The 13,095-nt window shown below is 44.1% G+C and overlaps 1 protein-coding gene across 3 annotated transcripts in view; it reads left to right on the top strand.

The window, feature by feature from the left end:
* LOC118377499 (2-oxoglutarate dehydrogenase complex component E1-like) overlaps positions 1 to 13,095 on the top strand; it is a 58,249-nt gene that overhangs the window by 14,740 nt on the left and 30,414 nt on the right. For all 3 annotated transcript variants that reach the window (XM_052521554.1, XM_052521555.1, XM_052521556.1), the window contains exon 3: positions 12,820 to 13,008. In XM_052521554.1, coding sequence (XP_052377514.1) covers positions 12,820 to 13,008 — 189 coding nt within the window. The remainder of the gene's footprint in view (positions 1 to 12,819; positions 13,009 to 13,095) is intronic.

Genomic DNA, 13,095 nt, shown 5'->3' with positions numbered 1-13,095 from the left:
CAAGTTTCCCAGCAGCATAGCTTCACCCTCTCCTCAAGCTAGGTCGCTTAAAGCTATTTGTGATGATCTGGGGTATGCTGATGTCTGGAGAACCTTTCATCCCTCCAACAGAGAGTTCACCTTTTACTCTGCACCTCATGGATGTCAGACTAGAATAGATGACTGTTTTATGCCCAGGACGTCTTTGCAGACTGTTTTATCTGCTAGGATAGGAAGCATAGTCATTTCTGATCATGTGATCCTGGACATAAAATTCAAAGGGTCACTTAGACATTGTAGATTGAATACAACCATTCTTAAAGACCATACATTTACATCACATTTTATTACAGTTTAAAGCATTTTTTCTATTAACTCTCAATCAACAGATAACCACTCGCTCTTTTGAGAAATCTGTAAAGGGTACACCAGGGGTCTGATGATGTCATACTCAGCCACTAAGAGGTGGAAAAACACGTGAAAAGCAAAAAAAACATTAGATGGTGAATTGGCAACTAAAAAGAAGACTACATAAATATGTCCACTCCTGCCCTATTAAAGGAAATATCAGTCTTTAGATCAACATTGGACTCTCTCCTAACACAGGATGCTAAAAAGAGAATTAGATTTGTCAGTCAAAAGCTTTATGAACATGGTGATAAACATGGAAAATATTTGGTGTACCTAGCTAAAAAGAGAGCAGACTCTCAGTCAATTGCTACTATTACTGATTCTGATGGCAACCATTTAAATGAAAATAAATGGATAAATGAGCAATTTAAGACATTTTATTCAAATATTTATGCCTCAGAAGTGACAAATGATGGACCCAAACTAATGGAGGACTTATTTTCTAAGATTGAGCTCCCAACTATTTCCAAAGAACAGAGGTCTTTCCTTAATGCCCCTATTACCAAGGAAGAGATAATGTTTGCAATTGAGAAATGGCAAAATGGTAGGGTCCCAGGACCAGACAGGTTTTGTAGTGAGTTCTATAAGAATTCCATGGCCTGATCCTTGAGCCATTGCTTGGTAGGGTCCCAGGACCAGACAGGTTTTGTAGTGAGTTCTATAAGAATTCCACGGCCTGATCCTTGAGCCATTGCTTGGTAGGGTCCCAGGACCAGACAGGTTTTGTAGTGAGTTCTATAAGAATTCCATGGCCTGATCCTTGAGCCATTGCTTGGTAGGGTCCCAAGACCAGACAGGTTTTGTAGTGAGTTCTATAAGAATTCCATGGCCTGATCCTTGAGCCATTGCTTGGTAGGGTCCCAGGACCAGACAGGTTTTGTAGTGAGTTCTATAAGAATTCCATGGCCTGATCCTTGAGCCATTGCTTGGTAGGGTCCCAGGACCAGACAGGTTTTGTAGTGAGTTCTATAAGAATTCCATGGCCTGATCCTTGAGCCATTGCTTGGTAGGGTCCCAAGACCAGACAGGTTTTGTAGTGAGTTCTATAAGAATTCCATGGCCTGATCCTTGAGCCATTGCTTGGTAGGGTCCCAGGACCAGACAGGTTTTGTAGTGAGTTCTATAAGAATTCCAGGGCCTGATCCTTGAGCCATTGCTTGGTAGGGTCCCAAGACCAGACAGGTTTTGTAGTGAGTTCTATAAGAATTCCATGGCCTGATCCTTGAGCCATTGCTTGGTAGGGTCCCAGGACCAGACAGGTTTTGTAGTGAGTTCTATAAGAATTCCAGGGCCTGATCCTTGAGCCATTGCTTGATATGTTTAACCACTCATTTTCAAATTACTGCATCCCTCAAACACCGAGGGAAGCTAACTTATCACTTATTCTCAAAAAGGGAAAATGCCCAGAGTCTTGTTCCTCATACAAACCTATTGCTCTTCTGAACGTGGATAGAAAATTGCTTTTTAAAATCCTTCCCACATGACTAGAGGACTTATTGCCACTAAGTGTGAAATGAGACCACACTGGCTTCATTAAAACCTGTTGGTACTAGGGGGCAGTATTTTCATTTTTGGAGAAAAAAAAACGTTCCCGTTTTAAACGGGATATTTTGTCAGGAAAAGATGCTAGAATATGCATATAATTGACAGGTTTCGATAGAAAACACTCTAACGTTTCCAAAACTGTAAATATATTGTCTGTGAGTATAACAGAACTTATGTTGCAGGCAAAAGCCTGAGAAAAATCCAATCCGGAAGTGCCCCAGGTTTTGAAAGCTCTGCGTTCCAATGGCTCCCTATTTGGCTGTGAATGTACCATCAACGAGCTTACGCTTTCTACATATTCCCCATGGTGTCTACAGCATTGTGACGTAGTTTTACGCATTTATGTTGAAGAATAGCCGTAGGCGGCCACATTGTGACGTAGTTTTACGCATTTATGTTGAAGAATAGCCGCAGGCGGGCACAATGTGTAAGTGGTCACATGGTGGCTCGGAGAGAGATTCTCGCGTAAAATACAGAGGTAGCCATTACTCCAATCGGTCCTAGTGAAAAAATAATTGTCCCGACGGATATATTATCGAATAGATATTAGAAAAACACATTGAGTATGGATTCTAAACAACGTTTGCCATGTTTCTGTTGATATTATGGAGCTAATTTGGAATATTTTTCGGCATTGTGGTGACTGCAATTTCCGGGCGATTTCTCAGCCAAACGTGAAGAACAAACAGAGCTGTTTCGCCTACAGAAATAATATTTTGGGGAAAAATTAACTTTGGCTATCTACCTGGGAGTCTCGTGAGTCTCGTGTGTGAAAACATCCGAAGTTCATCAAAGGTAAACTATTTAATTTGATTGCTTTTCTGATTTCCGTGACAAGGTTGCCTGCTGCTAGCAAGGCATAATGCTATGCTATGCTATGATAAACTTACACAAATGCTTGTCTAGCGTTGGCTGTAAAGCATATTTTTGAAAATCTGAGATGACAAGGTGATTAACAAAAGGCTAAGCTGTGTTCCAATATATTTCACTTGTGATTTTCATGAATAGGAATATTTTCTAGGAAGATTTATGTCTGTTGCGTTATGCTAATTCGAGTCAGGCGATGATTATGCTCCCGGATCCGGGTTTGAGAGTCACAAGAAGTTTTAAGGACCGTAACTTTTGTAATAATGTCTGTCGGCTTCTTAATGTTATTGAAACCTACCAACTAAGTGCTGTGGATGGTCTTGTGCTCTCCCAAGATGCTGAAAAAGCATTTGACCGTGTGCAGTGGTCCTACCTATTCGTTGCTCTAACTAAATTCACTCTAGGTGACAACTTTATGGAATCCTCAGTCTACTGTCCTTACTAATGGGCTAAGGTCAAAAAGCTACACCACACACAGAGGTACCAGACAGGGATGTTCTTTGTCCCCTCTCCTATTTGCATGGGAAATCTTTCCCCTTTGTTTTGTTTTTGCATTTTCTCACCTTTCCCTGTATTTGCTGCTCGAGAGAAGTAGATGCAAGATAACTTTACCAATGTCAAATAGATTGAAGCATTCTATCGATGTGTGACATTTTCCGGTGAGCAAGTGTTTATTTAGTCTACTAGGGCAACAAGTAATGACAGAAGAGAAGCTGCATGTATAGTATCTAATTATAGACAAGTTGACTTAACAAATCCAGAGTGGCACAGCAGTCTAAGGCACTGCATCTCAGGGCTAGAGGCGTCACTATACAGACCCTGGTTTGATTCCAGGCGGTATCACAACCGGCTGTGATTGGGAGGGGGGCGCACAATTGGCCCAGTATCGTCCGGGTTAGGGTTTGGACGGGGTAGACCGTCATTGTAAATAAGAATTTGTTCTTCACTGACTTGCCTAGTTTATTAAAAGGTTAAATAAAAAAATATAAATAAGAAAAGCTTGTGAATTTGTGAATAGAACAGAACAGATTTGTTCCATGTGTTTTGTGAGGTTGTTATTTATTCTCAGTGTCAGGAGGCCAGAGAAGAAGGTTTCTGATTAGGAACATTAGTTCATGACAACGTGTTGTGTTAGAATGGCGTAGCTGTCAAAAGACAATGGACTTATTTTGGGGATTTGTGTGTATTGTCAGGTAATACTGCACTGTTGGAGCTAGGAACACAAGCACTTCGCTTCAACCGTGATAACATCTGCACAAATGTGTACGCGGCCAATCACATTTGATTTAGTGGCTGATGGTGTGTGTGTGTGTGTGTGTGTGTGTGTGTGTGTGTGTGTGTGTGTGTGTGTGTGTGTGTGTGTGTGTGTGTGTGTGTGTGTGTGTGTGTGTGTGTGTGTGTGTGTGTGTGTGTGTGCGGAGAGTTGCAATATTGTGTGGTCTATAGGGGCATACGCAGATGTGCATACGCATGCATGTACACACAAGCCCCTTCCACACACACACATACATACATACATTTGCATTGAAGTTTAGCGGTCGTTGTGGTTTCTCTGTGGTATTCCAGTGACAACTGCCTAATCTCTAAAGCCTGTAAGCTCATTAGACTTCTCTCAGGTTAGAAACAGTTACAGTTACGTGTGTGTGTGCGTGTGCATGCGCGTGCGCATGTGTGTCGTTGACCACATGGTTGACCATGGTTGACCCAGTCTTAATCAATATGCCGAGTCAGAGGCAGTGCAAGGTGCTCAAGGCGGAAAGGTCGGAATGTCCTGCTGCTTCCTGTTCTCTTGGTTTGGTCATTCTGTCACAAGTGTAGAGAGGAGTAGGCAGGAGGCAGTCGCAGGTTTAGAACTACTGAGTTTATTAAAGCACTATATACACTACTCTAAAAAATAAAAGGAACACTTAAACAACACAATGTAACTCCAAGTCAATCACACTTCTGTGAAATCAAACTGTCCACTTAGGAAGCAACACTGATTGACAATAAATTTCACATGCTGTTGTGCAAATGGAATAGACAACAGGTGGAAATTATAGGCAATTAGCAAGACACCCCCAATAAAGGAGTGGTTCTGCAGGTGGCAACCACAGACCACTTCTCAGTTCCTATGCTTCCTGGCTGTTTAGGTCACTTTTGAATGCTGGCGGTGCTTTCACTCTAGTGGTAGCATGAGACGGAGCCTACAACCCACACAAGTGGCTCAGGTAGCTAAGGTAGTGTGGTCCTTCTGTAGCTCAGTTGGTAGAGCATGGCGCTTGTAACGCCAGGGTAGTGGGTTCGATCCCCGGGACCACCCATACTTAGAATGTATGCACACATGACTGTAAGTCGCTTTGGATAAAAGCGTCGGCTAAATGGCATATATTATTTATATTATTATTAGCTCATCCAGGATGGAACATCAATGCGAGCTGTGGCAAGAAGGTTTGCTGTGTCTGTCAGTGTAGTGTCCAGAGCATGGAGGCGCTACCAGGAGACAGGCCAGTACATCAGGAGACGTGGAGGAGGCCGTCGGAGGGCAACAACCCAGCAGCAGGACCGCTACCTCCGCCTTTGTGCAAGGAGGAGCAGGAGGAGCACTGCCAGAGCCCTGCAAAATGACCTCCAGCAGGCCACAAATGTGCATGTGTCTGCTCAAACAGTCAGAAACAGACTCCATGAGGGTGGTATGAGGGCCCGACGTCCACAGGTGGGGGTTGTGCTTACAGTCCAACACTGTGCAGGACGTTTGGCATTTGCCAGAGAACACCAAGATTGGCAAATTCGCCACTGGTGCCCTGTGCTCTTCACAGAAGAAAGCAGGTTCACACTGAGCACGTGACAGAGTCTGGAGACGCAGTGGAGAACGTTCTGCTGCCTGCAACATCCTCCAGCATGACCGGTTTGGCGGTGGGTCAGTCATGGTGTGGGGTGGCATTTCTTTGGGGGGCCTCACAGTCCTCCATGTGCTCGCCAGAGGTAGCCTGACTGCCATTAGGTACCGAGATGAGATCCTCAGACACCTTGTGAGACCATATGCTGGTGCGGTTGGCCCTGGGTTCCTCCTAATGCAAGACAATGCTAGACCTCATGTGGCTGGAGTGTGTCAGCAGTTCCTGCAAGAGGAAGGCATTGATGTTATGGACTGGCCCACCCGTTCCCCAGACCTGAATCCAATTGTGCACATCTGGGACATCATGTCTCGCTCCATCCACCAACGCCACGTTGCACCACAGACTGTCCAGGAGTTGGCGGATGCTTTAGTCCAGGTCTAGGAGGAGATCCCTCAGGAGACCATCCGCCACCTCATCAGGAGCATGCCCAGGCGTTGTAGGGAGGTCATACAGGCACGTGGATGCCACACACCCTACTGAGCCTAATTTTGACTTGTTTTAAGGACATTACATCAAAGTTGGATCAGCCTGTAGTGTGGTTTTCCACTTTAATTTTGAGTATGACTCCAAATCCAGACCTCCATGGGTTGATAAATTTGATTTCCATTGATTTATTTTTGTGTGATTTTGTTGTCAGCACATTCAACTATGTAAAGAAAAAAGTATTTAATAAGAATATTTCATTCATTCAGATCTAGGATGTGTTATTTTAGTGTTATTTTTTGAGCAGTGTATATCTAAAAGCAGGACGAAACCCAAAGTACATAATAATAAACCACTCAGGAAATAGTAGGATAAAAGAAACATTTACAAAGTCTTCTTCTATTCAATTTTCAACTCCCTTATACTTTGCTTGAAAAATACCAATGTAATAAATAAATACCCTACCGTCTAATACTACACTCACTATTTTCAAAATGATATCAAATCAAATGAACACCCCCCCCTACTCCACTAATTATATGTATTTATTCCCACCTCATGTCATCATCCTGAAAGGATGGGACATCACCACTGAACACACCCTGTTACTCTTCTGATGTAAGGTCTCCCACACCAAAATGCCATTCTGCAGCTGCCACCACAACCTCCATTTTCTGAGACTTCCATTCCATCCCTGCAGTACAGTTGATAACCATTACGATAAATGCTAAAAATCCAATCTTACTGAAAAGTATATCACTTTTTGGCCTGTCCCTCTGTACTGGTATATCTCTACTACTCTCACCACTCCTCCCCCTTAAACCAATCTTCCTCTACTTTCTTCACTGCCTCAGTATATGACAAATTCTGCACTATTCTAACCCTGGAAACCTCAACCTGCATCTCTCTCGCACGGGACATTTCTGATCCCCAGCTCCATGGGCACCCCTACAATTAACACATTCCACTACATTCCCCAATGCTACACATTCCTTTGTCTCCTGCCCTACTGCACACTTCTCACACAATGGACCCTCCCTCCTACACACTGCTGCCACATGCCCATAAGCTTGATCTGTAATACCGGAATGTATTCAGCACATACACTTATATATCCTAACTTCTCTTTGTCGAGTAAAAGGACTCAACTTCAAAACTCAAAAGAACAGACAATGACTCTTCTGTTTCCCGACTCTCGCCACCCTGTCTGTGTCACATCAAATGACGAGCATCACATACACTGGGTATCTTTCCCCTCAGCTGGTCAACTTTTATATCTACTTGCTACCCCGGTTATCACTCCTTTCATTGGTGCCCTTTTCTTGAGAGCGAAACAATTCACTTTTCTTGCCCCAATTGGTTTTACTCCGAGCGCCTTCTCCCTTTGACCAACAGAAACACAAACAATTATTACTAGACCACTTCTGGTTACCCTCACCGATTCCACAACTCTTATTTTCACCCACCGTGAAACCACAAATGGATCAGCCAAAAAGGCAAGAGTCCACTTTTTCCGTAAACTTCACTCCTACTGTCACAGACTCATCTTTTTCCTGACCCTCGATGCATTCCTCGGTCTCCGTTAACTTCACCACACCTACCACCTCCGATACTTCACCCTCATTCACTTCCATTTCTCCTCCTGTCTTCAGCTCCATCTGCTTACACTTTCTACCATTCTTCTTTAACAAACCATCTCCCTTTTTTCCACCATTTTTATCCGACCCTCTTCTTCCCTCTCTCTCTTTTAGACCTCATCCCTCTCTTTTTCCAAGTATACGTCTCCTTAAGATAATACTGCACTACTCCTGACAATCATCTTGTTCTTTCTTTCTCTAAGGACTCCATTTACACCACCTCGCTGGCTCCTTTGTTTTCGGCATCACCGACAAAGACAAAATGACAGAGGGAGTTTATATACAGTGATATAGGGGAGATTGGCAACCAGGTTCGGCAGAAGCTAGAAGGCCGGAGATGCCGAACGCCTGAGCTGGGCAGGAGGGGGGGGAGCCAAATCCAAAGCGAAGGCTGGTGTGACAGATTGAATGAACGTGTAACTGCATGTTATTGTACATCAAGATTTGTATATTGTAGAGTCGTTTTTGGCTCAATGATAGCGTTTTGATCAGATTAAAATGCAAATTTTGCAAAACTTATTCAAAAGCACTCACTGTGACTGATATGGTATGGGTCACATCAAAAGAGAAATGCACTAAATGAATATTGTTTGTTTTCTCTCCTTGTGTTAAATTAGTTTAAAGGGCACTTCCTCCTTTGACCTCATTTTAGATTTGGTTCATTAGGAAATGCTAGCAACCATGACTGAATTCAAACGTGAGTTGGTTTTTTGGGTGTGGTTTGATATGGGTGTCTCTTGTGTGTGCTCACAGGTGGCAGAGTTAGCTAAATTATTTAGCCAATTAGCTTCAGCTAGCTGGTGTGCGACCGTGGCAAAGTTGGTTTGACTTTCGATAGCCTATCTCTGGGGCTAATTAGGGAAATGAGACAACATTTTGTAAATATTTTAAATGCTTTCAATATTTGTACATGTGCAGTGGAAAAATAAAGACCGTGAACGATGATGAAGGCCAGTGATGAAGATGCATCGAGCGACTTGCTGGCGCCAAAGCCCAGAATGATGACAATCACAATTTATGGCATTGGTAGAATGACAGACCATCTTTGGCAATCTCAATGAAGAGACATTCCCACAGAAGTCCTAGGGTCACTGTAGCCAGGAGACATTCCCACAGAAGTCCTAGGGTCACTGTAGCCAGGAGACATTCCCACAGAAGTCCTAGGGTCACTGTAGCCAGGAGACATTCCCACAGAAGTCTGAGGGTCACTGTAGCCAGGAGACATTCCCACAGAAGTCCGAGGGTCACTGTAGCCAGGAGACATTCCCACAGAAGTCTGAGGGTCACTGTAGCCAGGAGACATTCCCACAGAAGTCCGAGGGTCACTGTAGCCAGGAGACATTCCCACAGAAGTCCTAGGGTCACTGTAGCCAGGAGACATTCCCACAGAAGTCCTAGGGTCACTGTAGCCAGGAGACATTCCCACAGAAGTCCGAGGGTCACTGTAGCCAGGAGACATTCCCACAGAAGTCCGAGGGTCACTGTAGCCAGGAGACATTCCCACAGAAGTCCTAGGGTCACTGTAGCCAGGAGACATTCCCACAGAAGTCCTAGGGTCACTGTAGCCAGGAGACATTCCCACAGAAGTCCTAGGGTCACTGTAGCCAGGAGACATTCCCACAGAAGTCCTAGGGTCACTGTAGCCAGGAGACATTCCCACAGAAGTCCTAGGGTCACTGTAGCCAGGAGACATTCCCACAGAAGTCTGAGGGTCACTGTAGCCAGGAGACATTCCCACAGAAGTCCGAGGGTCACTGTAGCCAGGAGACATTCCCACAGAAGTCCGAGGGTCACTGTAGCCAGGAGACATTCCCACAGAAGTCCGAGGGTCACTGTAGCCAGGAGACATTCCCACAGAAGTCCGAGGGTCACTGTAGCCAGGAGACATTCCCACAGAAGTCCGAGGGTCACTGTAGCCAGGAGACATTCCCACAGAAGTCCTAGGGTCACTGTAGCCAGGAGACATTCCCACAGAAGTCCTAGGGTCACTGTAGCCAGGAGAGGTGAAGACTTATGAAACTTGAATTGACTAAATGAATGTTACTTGTGTGAATGAAATTGTCATGTTTGGATTGTTTCAGGAGTTCATAAAGACCTATGAATTTTTATATATTTCATTGTACTCTAAGTGATATGGATTTATTGTTACAGAAAAACTGTTGTTCTGTTCGTTGGACAGCGCATAGTTCAAAGCGGAGCTATAATTTAGAAAATAGTTATATCCCAAGAATGTGTGTTTTGATTTCCTGACGTTGTTTTGATGTTTTGAGCCATGCAAAGTGATGTTAATTCGATGATGGGAGATACTGCGATTTGGCGCTCTTGGAAGAATAAAAGCTGGGTTTAAACGTTGATCCTGGAGTCATTGGTAAACCGACCCCCTGATATATGTCATAGTGGTGATCTATGCTGTTAAAGACATTTATTTTCATTGTGAAGATTTCTGGTATGTACCATTTGTTAACTGTATTCTTATTGCGTAACTGTAATAAATCAGATTATTTTTTAAATGGATACAAACCGTAGTCTTCTAACTGTGCATCTCTGAGCTGAGGGTTCACTCAATAATTGAATGTTAGGACATTGATTGCACAATATTAGCTCTTTGTTCCCTTGCCTCTTAATAATTGCATAACGGTAAACCTAGGCACGTGCATTTTATAATATTCTGTCTCTCAACCTTGGCTATACCCACTGGATACAATTATGGGCTTATAGCCTTCAAATAATTATGGAGTCAGGTAGTACATATATTAGGGGAATAGACCCTCTACACGAATTCTCTGTATTCCTCAGAGGAAGTGAATGTCCACTATTCTACATATGCATTTCAACAATTTATAGTTCGTTTAAGGTTTTTAAGTCCTTGAAATTCTGAGCTATTGAAATTGTAACATATTGTCCCATGTATATTGTGTAATTTACCTAAGGTCCCTAACTAGCCCAATGTGAATATCCAAAGATGATTTCCAAATTGATGATTTCTTGTGTGCTGCCAGCTGTGGGCAGGATGGAAACAAACCCAACCTTCATTAGTGTTGTGATGCAGTCACGACCAGAAGTCTTACAAAACAATGTTTTGGACGAGACTGACTTGATGACCAAAATTATCCTATTTCTACTTTGTAGTCAAATTTGACAGTAGAATATAAACTCAGCAAAAAAATAAATGTCCCTTTTTTAGGACTCTGTCTTTCAAAGACAATTCATAAGAATCGAAATAACTTCACAGATCTTCATTGTAAAGGGTCTAAACACTGTTTCCCATGCTTGTTCAATGAACCATAAACAATTAATGAACATGCACTTGTGGAACGGTCGTTAAGACACGAACAGCTGACAGACGGTAGGCAATTTAAGGTCACACTAATGAAAACTTAGGACACTAAAGAGGGCTTTCTACTGACTCTGAAAAACACCAAAAGAAAGATGCCCAGGGTCCCTGCTCATCTGTGTGAATGTGCCTTAGGCATGCTGCAAGGAGGCATGAGGACTGCAGATGTGGCCAGGGCAATAGATTGCAATGTCAGTACTGTGAGACGCCTAAGACAACGCTACAGGGAAACAGGACGGACAGCGGATTGTCCTCACAGTGGCAGACCACGTGTAACTACACCTGCACAGGATCGTTACATCCAAACATCACACCTGTAGGACAGGTACAGGATGGCAACAACAACTGCCCGAGTTACACCAGGAACACACAATCCCTTCATCAGTGCTCAGACTCTCCGCAATAGGCTGAGGGAGGCTGTACTGAGGGCTTGTAGGCCTGTTGTAAGGCAGGTCCTCACCAGACATCACCGGCAACAACGTGGCCTATGGGCACAAACCCACCGTCATTGGACCAGACAGGACTGTCAAAAAGTGCTCTTCGCTGAGGAGTTGCGATTTTGTCTCACCAGGGGAGATGGTTGGATTCGCGTTTATCGTCGATGGAATGAGCGTTACACCGAGGCCTGTGCTCTGGAGCGGGATCGAGATGGAGGGTCCGTGATGGTCTGGGTCGGTGTGTCACAGCATCATCAGACTGAGCTTGTTGTCATTGCAGGCAATCTCAACACTGTGCGTTACAGGGAAGACATCCTCTTCCCTCATGTGTTACCCTTCCTGCAGGCTCATCCTGACATGACCCTCCAGCATGCCAATGCCACCAGCCATACTGCACATTCTGTGCGTGATTTCCTGCAAAACAGGAATGTCAGTGTTCTGCCATGGTCAGCGAAGAGCCCAGATCTCAATGCCATTGAGCACGTCTGGGACCTGTTGGATCGGAGGGTGAAATGTCCGGGAACTTGCAGGTGCCTTGGTGGAAAAGTGGGGTAACATCTCACAGCAACAACTGGCAAATCTGGTGTAGTCCATGAGGAGGAGATGCACTGCAGTACTTAATGCAGCTGGTGGCCACAGCAGATACTGACTGTTACTTTTGATCCCCCCTTGTTCAGGAACACATTATTCAATTTCTGTTACTCACATGTCTGTGGAACTTGTTCAGTTTTTGTCTCAGTTGTTGAATTTTATGTTCATACAAATATTTACACATGTTAAGTTTGCTGTAAATAAACACAGTTGACAGTGAGAGGACGGTTCTTTTTTTGCTGAGTTTTTGTTTCTGACTCATATCAATACCACATAGGTTGTTGTCTAAATGAGAAGTTGTTTTTTAGGGTCAGTTGCTCTTTAACGTTGGCTTGGCGACCTAAGATCAATAGATAATATTCGGCAATGCAGTTGGTAACTACCTGGTACCAAATGGTGTCTTGTAGTGGTGCTAGGTTTTACATTTATCCCAAAGAAGCAAAAGTAATTCATAGGTTTTTACTGTGTAATTACCATTTTACCATGTCCTTTATTGGTAAATACCTGGCATACCTGGATTGATGGTTTTCTAACCAAGCCCTCTTTCTGTTCTTTTCTCTGTCTCTGTCTCTCTCTCTCTCTCTGTCTCTGTCTCTCTCTCTCTCTCTCTCTCTCTCTCTCTCTCTCTCTCTCTCTCTCTCTCTCTCTCTCTCTCTCTCTCTCTCTCTCTCTCTCTCTCTCTCTCTCTCTCTCTCTCTCTCTCTCTCACTCTGCAGTCATGGGATATTTTCTTCCGGAATGCCAACGCGGGGGCGCCACCAGGCGCAGCCTATCAGAGCCCTCCTCGTCTGGGTGGTGCTGCTCTGGGATTGGCTAACGCCCAGGCGATGGTCGGGGTGCAACCTAACGTGGAGAAGCTGGTGGAGGACCATCTGGCTGTACAGTCGCTTGTACGAGCATACCAGGTACTGTACACACACACACACACTGACACACTGAGTGTAATACCTGTGTTGAGGAGGTTCCTCTGAACACACACACACTTATGCACC

Source organism: Oncorhynchus keta, chromosome 6 (assembly GCF_023373465.1).
Source record: "Oncorhynchus keta strain PuntledgeMale-10-30-2019 chromosome 6, Oket_V2, whole genome shotgun sequence".
NCBI classification, from domain to species: Eukaryota; Metazoa; Chordata; class Actinopteri; order Salmoniformes; family Salmonidae; genus Oncorhynchus; species Oncorhynchus keta.
The sequence above is the reverse complement of the archived record's forward strand: the minus strand, read 5'-3'. Positions and strand labels throughout refer to the sequence as shown.